Here is a 21,809-nt window from a genome sequence, read left to right on the forward strand (position 1 = left end):
GAAACTGGAGTTGCCTATGGAAGTCTCCTCAACAGAGTCTGGTACCAACCAGAGGAGATCTTTCCTGTCCATGGAGTCCCGGAAGTCAGACATGTCTTCTGGGTTGCTGTCGACAACAAGTACTACGCACTTTCAAAGCAGCTTGAGGTATGATTGGTATACGAGACTTGATTGTTTCATTCATCTTAATGAATGAACATGGGTTTGAGGAGTTGATGAAACACAGGGTTTCTGTACTTACAGGGCCTGAAGTCGAAGAGGGTGTGTCAACTTTACGTATGCCTACCGAGGAGTCCTGTGGTGGTGTTGGTGACAAGGAGATGCAGTGGTAATCTCTTGAGCAACATGGCCTGCAAGCACTTTTTGCATTCCAAGTTCAACGCCACCACGTTGGATATCGAGAGCGCAGCTGTTGCACTCGTTGCCTGCTTGCAGCAGAGGACTTCCGTCCATAGCTTTCAGAGCTGTTTCGGGAGGCGGATCTTTCCAATCCCAGCATGCTGCTGCCGTGTTCACCAATTTGGCAGTCGAGAATGCTGTCGAAGTCGTCGTCCAATTCATTTCATTGTTATCTGATGCTGCGTCAGAAGCTAGAAATCTGTCCAGTTACCTGAAGACTGCATGTCTGCCATGGCTTTGCAGGACGAATCATTGAGCTGCCCGACTGTGGGTCTGATGCTGCATCTTGTTGTCACTCGATTCGTTTGTTATTGTGTCCGAGAAATCAACCTGATGCCTGCAAGGCGATGAACCCCAAGTTAAGAGACTTTTGTCTCTCTTGGTTTGTTCACCCGGTAGAGGCAAAAACATTGCTCATCTCGCCTCGGTCGCCCAGTGGAATTTCTAGAGACTGGATGAATCAACAAAGATCCAATATGTGCAATATTATATGGAGAAAAGAGAGGGGAAAGACGGGTTTTGCAGACGGCAGTCCTATATATTCCACAATATGAGTAATTCGCCACTGGTTTATCTTCCTCCGGGCAGAGAAAGATGCAAGCTCCTGTAGCAGAGGAGGAAGCTCCAATGCCATTGAAGGGGAAGGGTGGCCTAAAGACTCTCCCATGTATCATGGGTAAGAGTTCTTACCTTCACACTACAGTTTGTATGAAGCAAAATGGATTCCTAGTTCTCACACTTCAGCTTTCCTCATGCAGCAAATGAGATCCTCGAGAAAGTTGCGAGCTTTGGGCTCCATGCAAACATGATCGTCTACCTGACGAAGACGTATAACATGTCCCCTGCTGCTGGTGCCATTGTCCTCTTCATATGGGGAGCAGCATCCAACTTCACACCGATCTTTGGGGCTTTTTTGTCGGATTCTTTTCTTGGTCGTTTCCGAGTGATCGCAATTGGGTCCTTCGTCAGCCTAATTGTAAGTCCATCATCTCGGCTTTCTCGTACGAAACAGCATTAACCATGTCTCGCGTTCTCGTTCAAGGGCATGGCGCTTCTTTGGCTCACAGCGGTGGTTCCTGGGGCGCAGCCTCCTTCTTGCGGCCACGCGAACGACGACTGCGCGTCGCCCACCTCGTCGCAGCTCGCTTTCCTGTTTGCCGCTTTCGCCGTCATGTCGGTGGGATCAGGTAGCGTCCGGCCGTGCTCTCTTGCCTTCGGTGCGGACCAATTGGACCAGAAGGGCGCGCCTCAGAACGAGAGGACCCTGCAGACCTTCTTCAACTGGTACTACGCGTCGGTCGGCATCTCCATCATCGTCGCGGTGACGGTCATCGTGTACGTGCAAGATCACAAAGGCTGGGCGGTCGGGTTTGGTGTTCCTGTCGTGCTCATGGCAATCTCTGCAGCCCTGTTTCTTCTGGGATCTCCTTTCTACATCAAGTTCAAGGCAAATAAAAGCATTTTAGCCGGACTTGCACAAGTCATCGTCGTGAGTCTCAAGAACCGGCATATATTCTTGCCTCCGGACACCAACCATGTGCGGTTCCACAACAAGAAGGGCTCCAAACTCACCGTTCCAACCAAGAAACTGAGGTACCACGTTCATCATCAGACTTTGATGATTACCCGAAGTACGCATGCGTGCATCATCCGCTGGAACTTCTGCAGGTTCTTGAACAAAGCTTGTGTCATCAGAAATCAGGAGAAGGATCTGAATCCCGACGGAACAGCATCAAACGCCTGGAACTTGTGCACGGTGGAGCAGGTGGAAGTCCTCAAGTCGGTGGTGCGAGTGCTGCCTATTTGGTCGTCCAGCATCATGGTTGCCGTTGTCATCAGCCAGTACTCGTTCCCGGTGCTGCAAGCGGGCACCATGGACCGCCACATCGGGTCGAAGTTCCAAATCCCGGCGGGCTCCTTCGTTGTGTTCTCCATCATCACTCTGACGCTTTGGGTGGCCATCTACGACCGGCTGGTGGTTCCCCCGCTGTCGAAGATCACGGGGAGACCTCGTGGGTTCAGCCTCAGACAGCGGATGGGAATCGGCCAGGTACTGTCATGCATGGCCACGGCGGCGGCGGCCGTCACGGAGGGCGCTCGCCGCAGAAGGGCCATCGAACAAGGACTCGCTGATGATCCACAAGGGATGGTGAACATGTCGGCCATGTGGCTGGTGCCACAGAATTGCCTGACTGGTTTAGCAGAGGCCCTCAACCTCATCGGGCAGCTCGAGTTCTACTACTCCGAGTTCCCCAGAAGCATGGCGAGCGTTGCCGTGTCGCTGTTGACGCTTGGACTGGGGTTTGGGAACTTGGTGAGCAGTGTCATCACGGCGCTCGTCAACAAGATCAGTGGAGCAGATGGTGGCGCGAGCTGGCTCGACAGGAACATCAACAAGGGCCACCTCGACTACTACTACTGGATTCTTACACTACTTGGCATCGTAAACATCTTCTATTTCATGGCCTGTAGTCTAATTTATGGCGAGGAAGGACAGGATAAGTTCTGGGACGACGACTCACAGATGAAACAAGACCTGCACTCTGCCAGAGAAGTACCAGTCGCTGTTTGATGTGCAACCAAAGAAACGTGTTTACCGCTCGTAAATTAGATCCATTTAACTTATTAATTGAGCTAGATTTCTGTCAGCAACCTAAAAAACATTTCATCTATAAACGCCAAATCTTGTGGCGGAGATGAAGCTGCAGCCAAGTTATTTAATGCACCACCCGAAGCCAAACAATGTCGATGAGAACGTGTTTACTGCTCGAGACTGGCATCATGGGCATTGGGTACGCCGCCGAGGTGGGCGGTGCTCCATTTGACTTGGTTGGTGGCGACGGCACCAAACCCGGTGAGCGCAGCGATTCATTACCGTGTCAGCAGAGCTCGTGCAGCGAAAAGAGACGCTGCAGGTGCAACCACAACAGCGGCTCGCCCGACCCAAACGGTCGGATCCGAGACGTCGGATTCGAAAATTGAATCCCACTTCCTCGTCGTGGAAGAGGACGTGCAAGCTTCTAGACCTCCGAGCCTTCCCTCGTTACCTTCGTTTCCTACGCATCCCTCATACCAATCAATGGGCGAGTGGGTACAACGAAGGGTAATCCGTGTTTTCGTGGAGCACCGGTGTCACGGTCGTGACTTGGAAATAGATCACGCGTTGGAATTACTGGATTTACATGTCGGTTTCGTTGCATGTTTAAGTAAAAGAATGGGTGGCCTCGTAAGAAGAAAAAGGACCGGAGACCAGCTTCTAATGTAACTCCGAGAGCTACATCTCATCTCCTGCTCGCACCAAAAACTCCACTGCCCTTGTCCTCTTCTTTCCCGAGTTCCCAAGATCGTGATCAGCAGCTCTCCTCTCGCCCACAGCTTATCTCCTGCTGCTCTTCTGCCATCCCTTGTTGTCCTTTACCTTATCGGTTTGCTTCTCCTGCCTTCCAAGCGAAGCAACTCCCTCCTCGCTGTCTGCCTCCGTTTATAGCGTGTTTCTTCTTCTTCTTTGCTCTCCACCACCACCTGATAGCTAGCCGGAGCCGGAGCGAGGATGAGCGCCACAAAGTTCATCAAGTGTGTGACTGTTGGGGATGGAGCTGTGGGGAAGACTTGTATGCTCATCTGCTACACCAGCAACAAGTTCCCCACTGTATGTATCACTTCCCCTTTGCTTTAGCAACCACAAGGCTTCATCCTTTGCTCTCTTGATTCTGATTGTTCTGTTCTTCTTCATTTCTCTTATTTTTGTTCTTGTCAATGATCTGTATCAGTATCCCTCTTTAGAACCAGAGAATAGGAATCAGGATCTTCTACATTTGTTCTTCATTCATAGACTTCCTTTCTTTTCTTTCTGTAGTTATTCTGTTCCGGTTTTGTGTGATGTTGTGGTTCTTTGCAGGACTACATCCCTACTGTGTTTGATAACTTCAGCGCTAATGTCTCTGTCGATGGCAGCATTGTCAACTTAGGATTGTGGGACACTGCAGGTTTCATGATCTTCCACATCTCCTCAGTTGTTCCAACTAGATCTGCAAATTTTTGTTGAATGACTCTATATGGTTTCACTTCCCTTTGCAGGACAAGAAGACTACAGCAGATTGAGGCCACTGAGCTATAGAGGGGCTGATATATTTGTTTTGGCTTTCTCTCTAATTAGCAGGGCAAGCTATGAGAATGTTCTCAAGAAGGTTATAATTAAGTGCCAATTCATCATTCCGTTTACATTTAAGTTGCAGACATTGGTAGCCCTATTAGCAACTTCGAGCTGAAAATTATCTTTTACCTGTTTTTATCCAAATTATGTTTCTTTGTTTGAATGTTAAAATTTGGATTATGTATATGTTTTATTCAAGAATAAGTACAGCTATAATCTTATTTTTCTAATCGGTCTCTGGATCGAATTATCATGGTGACTTGATTTGTTTTCAGACTTTTGATTCCTCGTTTCACAACTTTAGGAACTCGTTGTTGCAATGATACTCCTAATCGACTAGTGTATTCACGAAACTTGTAATTGTTCTTTTGTTAACCAGTGGATGCCCGAGCTTCGCCGCTTCGTACCAAATATTCCTATTGTTCTTGTTGGAACAAAACTAGGTTCGCAGCCATCTTGAGTTCCACCATCTTAATTGATGTATGCAATTAGCTCTTTGAGAATATTAATCACCTTGGTATCTGATAAACTACAGATCTTCGCGAAGACAAAGCATATCTTGCTGATCATCCAGGTGCAACTACCATAACTCCAGCTCAGGTACATAGATTTTGCATTGAGCTTTTGCACCATCTTTCTTCCATCTGAAATTTATTGCTTGTTTTGAGGCCAAACAATACATTGCCATCGTTCCAGGGCGAAGAACTCAGGAAACAAATTGGTGCTGCTGCATATATCGAGTGCAGCTCTAAGACTCAACAGGTGTGTCAAACAGAAAATACTAGACTATTAGTCGTCGGTACTATTGCCGCTGCAATGTTTTTTTGTAAACCATGATAACTTAGTAATAATTGTGTGTCTTATTCTTTGCTTCGGATTGGTTAGAACATCAAGGCAGTCTTTGATACTGCAATCAAGGTAGTTCTTCAACCTCCACGAAGGAAGGAGGTCGCCAAGAAGAAAAGTAAAAGAAGCCCCGGTTGTCTAATGGCGTAAGTAGCTGACTACATATCCCTCGTCCATTCATCAATGGTTGTGTTATTATACATTAGTGTCTACATTCGATTCCATTCTTTTTCTCAAACTCTTAGATCTTGAAAGTAACATCTTCAGAAATGTTTGTTTTTTCTAACACTGGAACCCTGTTAATCACATTTGCTCATTTAATTCACATCAAATATTTACTTGTTAAGCAAAATGAAAGAATTCGACGAATGTTATAATACTACCCTTCATCACTTACAAGAAATTTTACATACTCGCTATAGATTTCCTCTTGCCATCCTTGTGCTGCAACACAATTGATCCCAGAATACTTCTGCAGGAACTTGGTGTGTGGAGGCACATGCACTACCTAGAATGGACAAGAAACTCACCTTGGTCTTGAGTTCACCGAAAGTGCCGACTAATATTGTTCTTCGGGTCGATAGAGAGGGAACTGCAGGTTCCCATGCTTTTCTAAGGAATCAGCTCATCTCTAGTTTCCGTAACAAGTGAATTATCTGTACACTTAGTATTGCAATGTTAATCTCTTATTAGCCATTTTCGATGCAGACTTTAATCTCTTATTAGCCACAGTCTTGGTTTAATGCCAGAATTCAGTAAACATGGGAAGTAGGCTTTCAAAAAAGAGCTGCAGTATCTAAAAAGTTAGCTGCAATCCCTGTGCAATGCCATTGTATCACTCTTGGCCACAATACCCAAAAGTTTGCTTTAATTATATGAAGATTCAACATGACAAACTGAGAACAAAATTACATACAACTTGTCATGCATGTTAACTCATCTATATATACATTATCACTTACAGTCAGAACATTTGTACGCTTCTGCCCTTACAATAATATTTCCTGCTTGTATTGAAACATCATCGAACAGCTTAAAATAAACAAAACTGATTCAGTCCTGAAACTACTGAACCTTTTCCACCATCAACATCATCACATGCTTTCAAAGCTATTTTAAGACACAGCCGAAGGCAGATAAAGGCAAAGCACATTCTTGGTCATATGTATACAATCACACATTCATCCAAAGATAGGTCAGACCGCCAGCCGAATTCCTGCAGAAGAGCTTAAAGCTTGAAATGTAAAGCATCTGTGCTTCCCATAGCGCCTTTAGAACGCTGAGCTTTACCAACTGCTACTTCACCATCATGATGAGTCTGAGCTAAGATCTTCACTTCCTCGCATGTAAGCATTGTCTTCATTGGGAAGACTAAAGTCAGCAGGGTTTAGATTGACAACGCAGTCTCAAGTTACACAATCACGTCTCGCAGATTGGCCCCATCTCAAACTTCTTTACAAGAGAATCTACAGCTTCTGCAATCTGCTTGCTGTCTCAAGAAAGTGAGTTGTACAGGGTTGGAATCTAGAATCGAGACAATTTCATGACCAATAAATTCCCTTGAGTTCATGACCCTTTGAATCATGATAGTCTCTTGCATGACCTATGTCATCATGATATAGGACATACATTAATTTTATATCATTGGTTTGATCGTCTGATACTAATTGAGAGAGATATGAAGAAACAATGATAAAAGGATAATTGAGGATATAATAAAATAATAATATTGATAATTGGACTTAAAAAATCTTATTATAAACTATAAATAAAAAAAATTAAATATTTTTTTAATTTAACTAAAAATATTATATTTTATGAAATTTAATGATGTAAAAACATTAATATAACCAACCTCAAATACTTGCGATTTTACAACCGTAAGCATAAAGCTGACATGGCGCATGACGAATTATATTCAAAGATTACCATATGATTGGTAATGCTATTGATGCGTCAGCGGAACGGGGTCCCACTTGTGGGCTCCAGAGTGGCCCAGTTCCTTTATGGGGCCACTAAGTACAAAGGCATAAAGATCAAGATCAAAGTGTTGCTTGCCCCACGTGTGGGCTCCAGCGGTCATAGATGACTGTCTTATCCAATATATAATCTGTTGCCGCAGAAAAGACTCTCACTGAGTGACACGAAGTTGGAACACCGCATACGATTGGTCCGAAGCGTAGGCTCCACCGCTGACGGTGATCCAGTGTGATGCGTTCGTAGCGTCCATAGAGTGAGGATTCATCCATTGCATCACAATCGGCCACAGCTTGACTTAAACGTCCATCAAAAAACATATATAACATACACAACGAGTATATACTTAATTACATTTGCAGAATGGTGAAAAGAACGTTCAAATGAAATTGTTGAGATCAAGTGGATGAGACAGGCTCGGACTGGAGATGAATAATATGTTCCTTAAATAGATTTAATGTACATCCTCTGATTAAAGCTAGTCAAATTCAATACGATGGAATTCGATTTGGCACGATATAAATTGATCTGAAATTAACATCCCAAGTTATCAATTAATAAACCGGAAAGGCTGTCCCCAATCCAATCGGACGGCCCACATCTCGAACCCTATGAATTTGGACCACTTGATCTCTCCAAGAGGACACAGCCGTCCGATCTTTTAATGGACGCCGATCCGACCGTCAAATATTATAATTTGATTTCAAAAGCAGAGAGGGAGAGAGAACGAGAAGAGGCTTTCGTTTCCACCTCCCCTCCCCCTCTTCCTCTCCTCGTGCTCGAAAATTTTCCCTCACCCCAACAAGAATCCCACCCCGCATCCTCCTCCTCGGCCATCTCCCGCCGCCGCCGCTCCTCTCGGTAGGTCGCCGCCGCTCGATTCCTTCTCCGACGCTGGAGATATCCGCGCCGCCGCGGGCCTTTCCTTTGTTCCCAGATTCAGCGGCGACCTCGAAGTTCTCGAACGCCCGATCTGAGGCGGTATCCACTTGTTCGGAACCCATAGGGGGTTCGGATTCCTCCAGAAGAGGTGGAATTCGGAGGGAAATTTCTGGCGTTCTTCTTGAATCGATTCTTGGATCGGCGATTGACGGGTTCCAATGGAGCAAAGCGGTCAGCCGGCTGCATCGGCGCCGTCTGATTTCCCTCCGAGAAAGCTCGTCCGGCATCTGGATTTCACGGCTGCGGCTTACGGCGGAGCTTCCTCTTCCGCGGCTGTATCGGTGTCTATCGATCCGCCGCAGCAACCGCAGCAGCCGCCGCCGCCACCGCCGCGGCCCGTGCCGGCTTCTCTGCCAATATCGCGACCCGCAATTTCCTCAATTGCCGTAGCCGCGTGAGTAACGGGTTTTATCTGATTCTTGAAATCTTTTAGGAGTCGGGCAACCTCTTTTCAAATTTTAGGTTAGGTTTCGGTGCATCGATTTTGAGATTTTTCCTAATTTTTATATCAAAGGCATCATCATGAGACTTTTCCCTCTTTATGCGAAAATGTTTCTGCTGTGCTCTCATTTTGAGACCCCGTTTTTGAACTCATTTCAAATTCGAAAATGACCCAAGAAAGATTTTATTTTGCTATTTTCGGTTGTTGTTTTGCCCTTTAAGTCTCTTTCACTTTACACTACGAATTTAAATCTTGTTATACTTGGAGACGTCCTGTATTGAAACTTGTCAAGAATGATGATATATTAGAAGAGGGAAATTGCATTTTTACCTCATGTGATTAGTGTTTCAATTGGTTGAATTTAATAGATTTCCTCTTTCTTTTTGGTCTTCTGCTTCTTGTCTGTCATAATTGTCAGTGACTAATATGTAAAATGTGCCCCGGTCATGCATCAAAATTTATTCTCAGGTACTCTGGTATTGAACATGCCGAGAATCTATTGCTTATAGAATTGTATTCAGATTGTTTACAGTGACATAAGAATCGTGGTAATGTACCTGTTACCATTCTTGAGGATTACTCGGCAGTAGATAAGCTTTTGTATTTACTTGATGTCTACATTTGTTATATTTACTAACTGCAAGGGATTGACTCACAATTTTACTATGATCCATTTCAGCAAGACAGAATCACCCAAGTCACGACCACGACTGTTATATGATGCAAAAGATGGTACACCAACAAGAAAAAAGAACTGCAACTGCAAACACTCAAAATGCTTGAAGCTGTAGGTGAAATAACCTTTTGTTATGTAACTTTTGTCAGCTTACTTAGAAGTATCATATGTGCCCCATGCTGTTACTAATTGCATTATTACTTCACACTAAATACATGCTACTTGTGATGTGCTAATAATTGTTTGCCATTTATTTCTTCAATATCATCTATAATCCTAGGCATACACACGTGACAGATGTCACATGCCATAAACAGTGTCTCTTGGCAGAATAGGATCCAAAATTATGAAATCTGTAATAATCATTATAAGGAACTAGCATTCTTGTTTCCATTATCCTTCAATCCCTCTCCTCTAGAAGACTCCTAAGAAGTATTGTTTCATAAGGCATCTTAGTTTTGCAAATACTTCATGCACCAGTTGTTATCTGCCAAAGTCAGTTATCTTGACTCGAAATGTTTCTGGAGATGAATAAAGAATCTCAGTCTTTGCAGTTGCCTCTACTGTAAAGTTTCAAGTGCATGATCAAGTTGGCATAAAGACTTGCTCCCAGTTCAAAACTTGCTCATCTGTTGGTAAATGGCAAAACATAAGTGAGCTCTAATAGACCACCGTCCATGAGGATAGCTCCTTTCAGAACAGTTTATTCTTTATGGTTGAACTACCTAAACAGCAACCTAATATGAAAATGAGAGCCTTCCTTTACATTACCCTGGAATTTCATACTTGATTCTTTTGCTGCCAAAGGAATTAACAATAACACCCTGGGATATCATACTTGATTCTTTTTTTTTGCAATAGGAATTAACAGCAAATCTCTTGTAGCTTTGGTGAATTAAGGACAGTACTTTCCTGTCCGACTCCTTCCGGTGAGAAATTGACATCCTAAACTTATGGAAGTACAGGAATTATGATATTATATTAATGCAACACATGCTTTTGATGACTGAGACATACAATTTGGTTGTTGAATAACTTGGTTGATACTAGTTTCATATACAAGTGGGTTTGTGTTTGTAAGATTGGTCAAATATAAAAGTACAAGCATATAGGACTGTCACAAATCAAACTTTGGGATGGCAATAGCTTGTTTTCTGATAAACCTATGGCAATAGCTGATTTATGAATGATTTTCAGGAAATTAATGTAATGGTGGTTGATGGAATTATTCCGTCAAATTCATTATCCCTATCTAAAGTTTCAAAATCAAGAGTAAGCTAATCATTAGTGTCACAATGAGTAATGATGAATGAAAAAGCGAGGAAAAGCTCTCTGTGCTAATTCTTGAAAAGGCTTACACTAGCAGAAAAAAGTTGGTTATTTACCTGCTTCTCTGAAGTGAATCTTGTTTTGCACACTGAATAAAGAAAGTGTTTTGCCTATTGGCTCCACAACTACAAGTATGCAACAGAACAAGAGGCTGGTTGACTATGCTAGGGATGATCACATTAAATTCTCAGTGAAGAAATATTCAAATATTAGTTGGTAGAAAAATTCATGTCGATTTTGAATTGACTTGTTTCAATTATTCATCTAGAGCATTCAATGCTCACATGGAAGTGTCAGTGTGAAGTATACCAAATTTTGTGGTTATAAAGATTCATACTGATTCAGTCATTCGGTGTTGAACTTAGCTTTGCAATTAAGTACTCGATCATATGGCTGTATTTTCATATTCTTCCTAAACTTGCTCATTGTACTTATGTTCTTTCATTATTGCACACTTAGGTATTGTGAGTGCTTTGCATCGGGAGTTTATTGTGATGGCTGCAACTGTTCAAACTGCTGTAACAATGTTGAGAATGAAGCTGCGAGACATGAGGCTGTTGAAGCTACTCTAGAGCGCAATCCTAATGCCTTTAGGCCTAAGATTGGCAGTAGCCCACATGCATCACGGGATGGCAGGGTATGTACTCAATCTTCTATTAAAACAAATTCTGATTTCTTATTCGGTTTCTTTCACAAGGTGCATGCCTATTAAGCATGTCTGGCACTTTTTTTTTTGAGTTAGTCATCCTGTCTTACATGATATCTTGTAGCAATTCTGACCTGCGGTGACGACATATCTTGGTGAATTTGAAATCTCCTAAGGAATTGGCAGAACTACTGGTTATCAATTTAGCACAATGGCGTATAAGCATCTTAAATGTTTGTGTTGTCTTGCTTGCTCTTGATGATAATTACTAAATATTTGGCTGCTGACTCTTTAACTGGTACAAATCCTTTATATCCATGCCTAGTAATTTCCATGTTTCATATTTTGCCTTATATGCATATCTTATATGGAATCTCAGGTTTAGATTAGTATATATTGACATTTTTGAACCAGCTAGCTATCATCTTTATTATTATAAAATTCATTATTATTGTTTAAAGTGATGACAAGAAAAGATAAATGTTCAAGATTCTCTGAACTTCATCATATAAATACACACACACATATATATATAGCAATTGTTTGCCAAATTCTAATATCAACATGCTTATATGTGTTAGGATGAGGCAGGAGAACTTCCTTTGGTGGGAAAACATAATAAAGGATGCCATTGTAAGAAGTCTGGGTGCCTAAAAAAATACTGTGAATGCTTCCAAGCCAACATTCTCTGTTCTGATAATTGTAAATGTATGGATTGTAAGAACTTCGAAGGGAGTGAAGAGAGGAAGGCTCTCTTCCGTGGTGATCATGGAAGCGCTCTTTATATGCAGCAGGCAGCCAATGCATCCCTAAATGGGGCCATTGGCCCATCAGCATTCATGTCTCCTTCAGCATCTAGGAAGAGGAAGAACCAGGAGCTCTTCTTTGGTGCATCAATAAAGGATCAACCCACTAAAAGGCTTACACAACTTCCACAGGTAATTTTCTGATATGCACAACATTATAAAGAATACTTTGTACTTGGTATCTCCCTGAAATCTGTATAAAAGTATTAGTAAAAAATTTAATATTCTCTTTATAATTCCGCATTGCATTGTTAGTTTGACAACTTTGGATTATTGTACATGCAAGATCTACGTTAATTTGCTTTGTCACAGAGGCTCTTCTAATTTGACATTTTCACTTGATTATAAGCATTGAAAGAGATGAAACCACAGTCTATTACAACTCTTTTGACTTAAATTTGACGTGATTGATCAATCTGTGCTTTATTATTTGACATTGAAGAAATAACATTACTGGAACATCCTATACTTATCAGGCTAGGACTTCATCACCAGCCTCTTGTTCTGCTTCCACTCCTGCAGCTAGTGCTATTAATACTGCTCCAATGGCATCTACTAAGGTCACTTACAGGTACAGATCTATCTTTCACTTTTCTTATTCTTTTATTTGGTCTATTTTGAATGTAGAGCTTTTAAACTGTAGTGTTCTATGCATTAAGATTTAACTTACTGTTGGTCATCTGAAGGTCTCTACTAGCAGACGTAGTCCAACCGGAGCACATTAGGGATCTCTGCAAGCTCTTGGTGATGGTATCTGGAGAGGTTGCCAAGACATTTGCTGGTATGTGTGATAATATATAGATCGACAGTTTGCAATAGCATATACTGTAATAAGGGACTCAACTGGAGGAGTATTGTTTCACAGAATAGAAAAAGCTATACCTGCAAACACCTCCATTTTTAGCTTTCATACCTCAAGAAATTGTTAACCAATATAACGAAATGTGTTTAATATATTTATATATAAAGCAGCAAATTCGAAGCATATATTTCTTGTTCATTCCATCTCAAATTTTTTTTTCATTATAATCTTTTTTTTCTGATGACTCTGTAAAAGCAAATGGTTATGATCCTATCTTTCTTTACATTTTCTAGATGTTGACCATCTGGACTGATGTTGATTCTTTTGATATCTTTATTCTGATCATACTAGTGGCTTCTGAAAACTGAGTAACCAATATATGTCTTGAAATCATCATAATATTTTTACTCCTATTTCTAAGAATTCAACCATCAGAAAGTCATTGTTCTTTAGGTATATATCTAATATTTAATTGAATGGATAACACATGGAAACGGAAGGTTGTGCATGTGCTTATTGAGTAGCTGCTAGAACAGTGGTAACCGGTAGAAAATTCCCATTTCATGCCGTGTTCTCCCCAAAATAACAAGTCAGACCTTTTCTTATCTGAGTTTACATGCAACATCTTGTATTTTCCAAACTAATTAAGCTCCACCTCCCATCTGATATTTGCCGAAGAGATTTGATCAATGGAATTACGAAATTACCCTCATGTTAACAACATGAGATATCCTCATATTTCATTAAATGCTTTCAGTTATGGAAAACACCATTTAAATGCCTTCCTTGAAAAGCCACTGAACACAAGTAGACTGCCTCATGGAAATGGATTGTATGATGTGTGAAAGCAATTTGGGTAGATGAAGACAAAGTGGATTGGTGGAAGTGAGGAGGAAAACACGAGGGCCAGAGAAAGAGGGGGAAGAGTGGAAGGAAAAAGGACACTGGTAGTAACAGCACGAAGATTTTATCTGTAATTATGAAAGAAGTATCTTTATTATTTGAATTGTCAATGTAAACATTTAAATGGTAAAATAATTTCATAAGCTTATCCTTTTGGCTAACAGAAGTTTGTCACAAAGGGCAGGATTTAGTTAGTTTGGATAACTCGAGTGTGGGATGTAATTTTTTATAATTGCAGATTTAAATCATAATGTTGCAGAAATAGGATGGAACTCTCTCGAAAATGTGCATGCCATGTCACTTGCAATATCATGCAGAATATTTTTAGTAAATAATTAATTATTTGGAGTTTAATGAATATTAGAATCTAAGAGATCTCTAACAAAAATTTTTGGCCTCAGCTATTTTGATACTGACAAATTTCTACTCTCTAAAAATTTTCGTTTGCTAACTATTAATGCTGCTTTTGTTCACTGAATGCTGCCCTCGTCTGTTAATGTTTTGAGTACTGATTTAACTCATTAACATTTGTTTCTAATATATTTATTTTCTGAATTAAATATTCAGACAGAAAAGTTCAGGAGAAGTTAGCAGAGAAGGAAAGCCAAGTTGAAAGCTCTCTTGTACCATCAGAACAAGAAATAGATCAGAGACAGAAAGATGCTGATATGCAGAAAGCATCAGTCGATGAGCATTCTAGTGGAATTCCTGCAGAAAAGACTAGCATGGAAGAGTCTGAATCTGACTGTGGAGATGAACAGAAGGGTGGAAGGCCAATGTCTCCTGGAACACTGGCACTGTTGTGTGATGAGCAAGACACGGTTTTTATGACATCTCAAGCTACTGGTACAACTCCAAGATCTTCCAACAACCACAACACATCAGAAGTCTATGCGGAGCAAGAGAGGTGTGTATTAACGGAGTTCAGAGACTATCTCCTCAAGTTAGTCACCTATGGACGAATGAAAGGTAAACATTTTTTTTCCATGAGTTATTATTTTATCAAATATGTTTAGTTAATTTGAAGTACCATTGATTGTGTTATCTCAGGATGATAGATACATGGACATTTTGTGCTTTCATCTGTATTTCTTCATTTCTGAAATGTGTGTGATCTGTTAGTTACCTCCAGTTAGCCGATTTGGGTGTCTGGTAGTATGAGTCGAAGGATTGTCATGTGCGAATATACGAGTTGAAAAAGGGTCTTTTTCCCGAACCGAACTGACACATGCAGTCTTAGTGTCATAATGAGAAAACATTTTCTCTGGATAACAAAAAAAAAGACCTTATAATGATTTTATTTATTCAGACCAAGTCGATTACAAGAATCTGCTTCCTTGTGTTGTTGCATTACATATTCTGGCACTAATACATTCTTATCTGATTTATGCAGAAGAGAAATACTCATCCATGTCATCAAAGTGTGAAGTGTCGCCGTGTCATATGGTATCAGCTCCAAATGGTGTTGCCAGAGGTGCAGTGCCGGCTGCCGCGGAGAAATCTCAGACAGTGAAACTGGTCCCCCCTAATTCTAATAAGTATCCTCCGATTGAACAACAAATCATAGGGAATGGAGATATCAAACCTAAGATTGAGAAACCAGAGATGTGAACGAGTAAGCGAAAAGAAAATATAGCTACTCTCAGAACTCATTTCTGATTAATTCTCTAACACTCTGACAGCATGGATATGCTGCTGGAAGCTTATACTGTAACTCAGTCTATTATTTACAGTAGACTGAATCCTTTACAATTTTTTAACTCATTTTAAGTGCAATTTATAAATATTTTATCCATCGTGCTATGGTGTATCGGAGGTGGCATGGGTGATTATTGTGTGATTATTTTGCCTTTCACTAATTGCTCTACAAATTGATCCTTCTGTCCATGGAGTGCGTGCACTTGTAACTTACGGTAGTAATTGTCATTTCTCAACATACCGATGTCAAGCCAAAACACAAGATGGGCAGGATTAGTTCTTGGTTTATGCTCTCATTGGTTTGGGCATATTATCATTGGTATGATTTTTGTTGATGTTTGACCATTTGTTATATTTCAGGTATCTGTTTAAGAAATATTCTGTGCCTGGTTTCTCATGACAGAGGACCGATCAGTATAGGGATCCACACCTTGCTGGAGAAGCTTTGGGAATAGCAAAACAACTCGTCGAGTTTGGTTAAAATACAGGCTGGTTTATCCGTTTATAGAGAAGACAGATATTATTTATATTTTTAAAAAAAACCAGAGGGTTCGATGGATCCAATTTAAGAAAAAAAAGAAAAAGGAGGACGCAATCTAAATGAATCCATCCAATACATCACGAAAAAAAATGGGGCAGAGAAAGCAAAAAAAGTCAGCCCACTTTTTGTAGCATCAACAATCTAATTTGTAAAATCGAATTGATTGAAGATCTTAGTTCTTGGTTTTTTTCAATCTAGCCATTCGCTCGATATAATAAATAATAATAATAATAATAATATTATTATTATTAATAAAAAAATAAGTGACAAAAACTAAATTGAAGCTCAGGACTTTACGATATACTATCGATGTTTTTACCGGCCAAACTAGTTGACACATTCGATCTAATAATTATTATCGAAACATAATTACTTTTATTAATTTATTAATATAAAAGGTTAATGATATCATCACAAGCTATTTTGACTCATAAAATTTTGCAATCAGCAAGTTCTTAGTTTGATTTTTTTTATAAAAAAATTCCTTGATAGATCCAAATCCGAATTGGAAAAAAAGAAGAAAAAAAAATGGTCATCCCCATCCCGCAGGGGGGACAAAAAAGCTGGAGAACAAAATTTTGTTAGTGCTTGGGAACATGCTGGTTTAAATGGGGGTTGCTGGACCCATTACATGAAGGACAATAATGACATGCTTGTTTGAATGGAATTCATGGACCCATTCCAGATGTCCAAATTCCAAAGGACAATGTGCTGTCATCTGCATCCTCATCATTCATGTGATTGAAGGCTTAAACACTGATAGTTAATATGCGTTAGCACAAGAATTCAAGTGTACATCCCATTGTCATCCCCACGTCCAAATTATCCCTACCAACCACAACTAGAGGGCGGCCAAATGGAAGGTTGCCAAGTGTTTGATGTTTCTCTATGGTGGTGGTAGAGAATATATTAATCTCGATCATACACTGATACTATGATAAAAGTGCACATAAATCGAGGTGTGATATGGTACTTACTTGACTTGTTTGTCCGTAGCTTCGTGGAAAATAGATTCGAAGGCAAGTAAGTGATCACGCGACTGGGAACGTCTCGTCATCTTCTTCTCAAAGCATCCACCATCTGCTGCTGCTGTTGCTGCTGCTGCTGCCGCCTTACAGGTTGATGGAGGAAGGCAAAGATACCAAGGTGTCGACAACCGTCATTTCCAAAGTGCCATCGACTCAGTACAGGGAGTACGAGAGCGAGGAAGAGCGTTTCCACCATGCTCTACTGGTTCGGAACCTTGCGTTCCTCTTCCTTTGTGTCACCCGTAGATTGCTCCAGTTAATGTGAGTCTCCTTTTACGTTGCTGACTCCAGGAGTTGAAGGACCTGCGCTCACAGCTCCACCATGCAGCGGATTACTGCGAGACTGCGTTTTCCAAGTCCGAGCACAAGAAAATGTGAGTTGTTTCCCCCTCTTTCTTTTCAGTCCACAGAAGAACCTTCTTTGGTGATGTTGTGTTGCGACATGAGTAGGATTTTGGAGGGTACAAAGAGCTATATATGTGAAGCCATGGTGGCAGTCGTCGACCATTTAGGAAATGTCTCCTCCAAGCTGGAGCAGAGTCCCCTTGCCAATGCCGTGGTTGTGCAGACAGAGCAAAGGATTGATTGCTTGAAGCAGGTCAGATTGTTCCCCCCTGGAAAACAAAACAGGAGGTCATCTTGTTAGTAGTAGTTGATCTATCTTCCTTGATGCGGTCATTTATGACGCAAGAGGATCTTTCTCGATTTGCTTAGCAGAGACAAAGAATTGGCTTAAAACACACACACACACACACACACACTTAAAAGAAACAGCCCAAACATCACAACAGTAGTAGTAGTCTAACACAGATGATACAATGATGTCATGCTTTTATAATTTCCTTGAGACTATGCAGTGTCGAAATTTTGTTTTTGCAGACACTTTTCTACTGTATTCTGTATGCCTTCTTCTTTTATGTCAAGAAATGTTATGTCTTTGAGGAAAATTTATGAAATACACATCTAATGGTCATCATGGCTACAGAGACTTCTCACCTGTCAACACTATGCTACAAGTCTCGAATTGTCTAGCATGCAACTAAGCATCAAGTTCCCTCGACAACACCAGCATTATGTTTCACCAGGTACCATCTTTTATCCTTGTTAGATGGATCCCAAATTCTAACACTTAAACACAGGATTTTCAATATTTTTACTATATACCAGAAAAAAAAAACATTGTTTTATAGTATCATAATGGATAACAAAAGAAAAGTTCATTTACTTAAACTTACCGAAAAAAATGTTTTCTATTAAATAATTAAACAGCCTACTTTTGTTCATTGATTCGACACACACTCTTTATCTATTGATACTTCCTTTGGAACAGCGGCCCAGTGTATTGGGAAGTCAAGTGATGATCTCTCCAGGTTGTGTTTGTTTCCCTCCTCTTAGTTTATATTTCGTTATACCTTTCTTTATTTTCTTAAGAGAAATTTGAGCACAGGGCCCAAGGTTCATCTCATTAGTATCGAACCTGGTGTGCTCTAAACAATATTTTATCATGCATGGCATCTAATTCAATATAGACAAACAGGACTGAGGGGACAAATTCTCAACCAGCTGAAGTTCCTATCACCAAAGACCATTCATCAGTGACGGAACATTTCTTGGGTTCCCAAGCTGGTACTCATTTCATGCCGGCAAGCAATGGAACGATTTCGGGTAAGTAAGCTATCTAGTGAAATATCAGGTCTGCTAGTTTCCCCATTTTAACCTCTAGGAAATGACTCGTTCACTTGTTTTGAAAATCTCGGTGACCTGAAAGCATGTTTTAGCTCCTGCACAAAATTTCTGATACTAGTTCCAGAGTTAATTGATTAATTTGCCACTCTAGCATAGAGTCAGACTACTAAGTTACCTACTTTTCCTAATAGCATTTGTTATATCATTAAAGTTAATTCCCTCCAAAGGTGTGACCTTAACGCACTTGATTATTTCTGACAGGAGTAGAGCTTGCTAAAGCAGTTCCAGTTCTAGAAGGACCATCCATGCTCTCAAAACCACGTAATTCTTCATTTAGTTGCAAGTCAGAGGTAATTCTATAAGCACCTTTATCAGTTCAATGGCTTCTCCTCAGAACGAGAACTAATATTTTCTAATTCATAAACTACAACTGGAAGTAGTTTATTAGATCAAGATTTAGTACATGCTTAATACTTAGATGCAGAAAACATCGAGCCTAAATGGTGTTCATGTAGTCAGAGAAATCCATGTCCAGTCATCTCTAACAAATGCACACATTTTGCAGGAACTGTATCTTCATGCAGAACTGACTTATGCTTGATTAGTTTGTGTTGTTGTTATGTTTGTTTACCACAAGAAGGATATACAGTTTTCTCAAAGTTATATTCATAATGATTGTCGAATTCCATGCAGGATCTATATATGCTGGAAGGTGTCAATCAAAAAAAGAAGCCCGTGCAAATAGACAACTTTTTGTCATTCTTGCGATTTAATAAAAGAAAGATATAAAAAGTGCATTATGGATATCGCTACTCGATCCCTTATTTAAACATCAATTTTACTTGTGGTCCTATAATTTTGCATTTAATTAGAAGCCATCAGCTGCCTATGTTCTTCTAAGTGTGACACAGGTTGTGAATGTTTAGCATCTTGAATGGGTTGTGGCATTGATTTTGTCAAGTGTCAGATGGGTTGTGGCTAAAAAATCCTCAAGAAAATCAGGTCTTCTAACCATATTTCTTGTTTGTAGAATCCTTTAATATGACCTTTCCGCATCACCAAAACAAAGAAAGTTGATCCAAAATATTGTACATTGGAGCCATCCATCCATTATAGGTAAATCATAGTTCAGCATTATTTGCAATCTCTAGGAGGAGAAAACTACTTGAGTAAATGATGAACCTAAGTTGTAGAAGTCCTTTGTTTTTAACTTCATTAACAGGCTATATTGACTAGGCATCATTGGCAATGACAAAAGAAAGATCATTTGGGAATTCAATAATCCAAATGAAACATGGAATTGGCAAAATATAGCAAATCCCCATGATATAACTTGGTAACTTATTTCAGTTTATTGCATTCTGAGAATAACCTGTTCAAGTTGTTTAATGATGTGCAATAATCCAATGAAAAAATTTATACATATTCTTAAGATGTCAGGCTGAAGACAACATGAAGGTATAATTGATGATTCAAACTATGTTTACTGAGCTATAGTCAACTATTCAAGATCTATGTCCAACAAACTGATGTATCTATCATACTCTTTCTCTGCAACAAAGGATTATTTAAGTCAGGAATAGTCAAATGTTAACTATCAATCTTTACTTAAATGACAATCTCCAAAGATTTTACCTGGCAATGGAGCCATTTTCTTGCGAAACGAGGAAGGGTCATGGACGTGCTCTCCTACGCCATCAAAGGCCAGCTTTAGCTTTGATCGCCGTCCGCCAACAACACGACGTCCCAGAGTTTGCCGGCACCGTCCAAAGTCGGCCACACGATCCGCAACCATGTCGTAGGCGAAGACGTCGAGGTCCTCATCTTCTCCGGCTGCACCATCGCCAGGACTGGGGATTTCTCGATTCCTGGGAACGATTCTTGGATTTGAACCGGAAAAGCTCAAAGGTTATTAGACCCGAACCACCATATAAACTGATGTGCGGACCCCTTACCTCCGATATATATTATATATGATTATTAAATTGATAAATATTTCAATAACCGACCTTAGCTCAGTTGGTAGAGCGGAGGACTGTAGTGGTCACAGATAAATCCTTAGGTCGCTGGTTCGAATCCGGCAGGTCGGAGTTTTTATAGTATTTTTATTAATATCGTATGTTTACCTTAGATATATATATGATCATTAAATTGATAAACATTTCAACAACCGACCTTAGTTCAGTTGGTAGAGCGGAGGACTGTAGTGATCACAGATAAATCCTTAGGTCGCTGGTTCGAATCCGGTAGGTCGGAGTTTTTATAATCTTTTTTATTAACATCGTATGTTTAATATAGTATATAATTTTCTAATCATCGCTTTTAGATAGGATTTGGTCTTATATTTCTTTTAGTACCGATGAACATGTTTTTTAAATATTGTTGGAAAAAACAACCGACCTTAGCTCAGTTGGTAGAGCGGAGGACTGTAGTGGTCGCAGATAAATCCTTAGGTCGCTGGTTCGAATCCGGCAGGTCGGAGTTTTTATAATCTTTTTTATTAACATCGTATGTTTAATATAGTATATAATTTTCTAATCATCGCTTTTAGATAGGATTTGGTCTTATATTTCTTTTAGTACCGATGAACATGTTTTTTAAATATTGTTGGAAAAAACAACCGACCTTAGCTCAGTTGGTAGAGCGGAGGACTGTAGTGGTCGCAGATAAATCCTTAGGTCGCTGGTTCGAATCCGGCAGGTCGGAGTTTTTATAATCTTTTTTATTAACATCGTATGTTTAATATAGTATATAATTTTCTAATCATCGCTTTTAGATAGGATTTGGTCTTATATTTCTTTTAGTACCGATGAACATGTTTTTTAAATATTGTTGGAAAAAACAACCGACCTTAGCTCAGTTGGTAGAGCGGAGGACTGTAGTGGTCGCAGATAAATCCTTAGGTCGCTGGTTCGAATCCGGCAGGTCGGAGTTT

At 40.3% G+C, this 21,809-nt stretch overlaps 4 protein-coding genes and 5 non-coding genes across 10 annotated transcripts; all 9 read left to right on the forward strand.

Annotated features, from left to right (window-relative positions):
- The first annotated feature begins 935 nt into the window (after window positions 1-935).
- LOC135623311 (protein NRT1/ PTR FAMILY 1.2-like) lies at window positions 936-3,094 on the forward strand. Of its 2 annotated transcripts, XM_065126128.1 has the most exons (4): window positions 936-1,075; window positions 1,158-1,375; window positions 1,442-1,992; window positions 2,068-3,094. In XM_065126128.1, exons 1-4 carry the CDS (start codon window positions 994-996, stop codon window positions 2,969-2,971), a joined length of 1,755 nt encoding a protein of 584 aa, XP_064982200.1. In that variant the 5' UTR covers window positions 936-993; the 3' UTR covers window positions 2,972-3,094. The 2 variants fall into 2 exon arrangements, with proteins under 2 accessions (XP_064982200.1, XP_064982199.1); XM_065126127.1 differs by having other exon boundaries at window positions 1,442-3,094.
- A 538-nt stretch (window positions 3,095-3,632) lies between these two features.
- LOC135624062 (rac-like GTP-binding protein 2) lies at window positions 3,633-6,129 on the forward strand. The gene is made up of 8 exons (XM_065127535.1): window positions 3,633-4,048; window positions 4,298-4,385; window positions 4,477-4,586; window positions 4,932-4,995; window positions 5,088-5,152; window positions 5,249-5,314; window positions 5,438-5,544; window positions 5,877-6,129. Exons 1-8 carry the CDS (start codon window positions 3,950-3,952, stop codon window positions 5,908-5,910), a joined length of 633 nt encoding a protein of 210 aa, XP_064983607.1. The 5' UTR covers window positions 3,633-3,949; the 3' UTR covers window positions 5,911-6,129.
- A 2,134-nt stretch (window positions 6,130-8,263) lies between these two features.
- LOC135623387 (protein tesmin/TSO1-like CXC 5) lies at window positions 8,264-15,716 on the forward strand. The gene is made up of 8 exons (XM_065126306.1): window positions 8,264-8,711; window positions 9,439-9,546; window positions 11,224-11,401; window positions 11,992-12,348; window positions 12,693-12,787; window positions 12,903-12,997; window positions 14,489-14,890; window positions 15,315-15,716. Exons 1-8 carry the CDS (start codon window positions 8,476-8,478, stop codon window positions 15,530-15,532), a joined length of 1,689 nt encoding a protein of 562 aa, XP_064982378.1. The 5' UTR covers window positions 8,264-8,475; the 3' UTR covers window positions 15,533-15,716.
- Window positions 15,717-17,266: 1,550 nt separating this feature from the next.
- On the forward strand, window positions 17,267-19,811 carry LOC135622137 (probable protein ABIL5). Its single transcript, XM_065123782.1, has 8 exons — window positions 17,267-17,393; window positions 17,480-17,562; window positions 17,639-17,786; window positions 18,174-18,273; window positions 18,519-18,558; window positions 18,726-18,853; window positions 19,136-19,224; window positions 19,568-19,811. Exons 1-8 carry the CDS (start codon window positions 17,283-17,285, stop codon window positions 19,661-19,663), a joined length of 795 nt encoding a protein of 264 aa, XP_064979854.1. The 5' UTR covers window positions 17,267-17,282; the 3' UTR covers window positions 19,664-19,811.
- A 1,067-nt stretch (window positions 19,812-20,878) lies between these two features.
- TRNAY-GUA (transfer RNA tyrosine (anticodon GUA)) lies at window positions 20,879-20,964 on the forward strand. The gene is given in 2 exon segments: window positions 20,879-20,915; window positions 20,929-20,964. It is a non-coding gene; the product is annotated as a tRNA-Tyr (tRNA).
- Window positions 20,965-21,044: 80 nt separating this feature from the next.
- TRNAY-GUA (transfer RNA tyrosine (anticodon GUA)) lies at window positions 21,045-21,130 on the forward strand. Its single transcript is given in 2 exon segments — window positions 21,045-21,081; window positions 21,095-21,130. It is a non-coding gene; the product is annotated as a tRNA-Tyr (tRNA).
- A 139-nt stretch (window positions 21,131-21,269) lies between these two features.
- On the forward strand, window positions 21,270-21,355 carry TRNAY-GUA (transfer RNA tyrosine (anticodon GUA)). The gene is given in 2 exon segments: window positions 21,270-21,306; window positions 21,320-21,355. It is a non-coding gene; the product is annotated as a tRNA-Tyr (tRNA).
- Window positions 21,356-21,494: 139 nt separating this feature from the next.
- TRNAY-GUA (transfer RNA tyrosine (anticodon GUA)) lies at window positions 21,495-21,580 on the forward strand. Its single transcript is given in 2 exon segments — window positions 21,495-21,531; window positions 21,545-21,580. It is a non-coding gene; the product is annotated as a tRNA-Tyr (tRNA).
- Window positions 21,581-21,719: 139 nt separating this feature from the next.
- Window positions 21,720-21,805, forward strand: TRNAY-GUA (transfer RNA tyrosine (anticodon GUA)). Its single transcript is given in 2 exon segments — window positions 21,720-21,756; window positions 21,770-21,805. It is a non-coding gene; the product is annotated as a tRNA-Tyr (tRNA).
- The last annotated feature ends 4 nt before the right edge of the window (window positions 21,806-21,809 follow it).

Source organism: Musa acuminata, chromosome BXJ2-9 (genome assembly GCF_036884655.1).
Source record: "Musa acuminata AAA Group cultivar baxijiao chromosome BXJ2-9, Cavendish_Baxijiao_AAA, whole genome shotgun sequence".
NCBI lineage: Eukaryota > Viridiplantae > Streptophyta > Magnoliopsida > Zingiberales > Musaceae > Musa > Musa acuminata.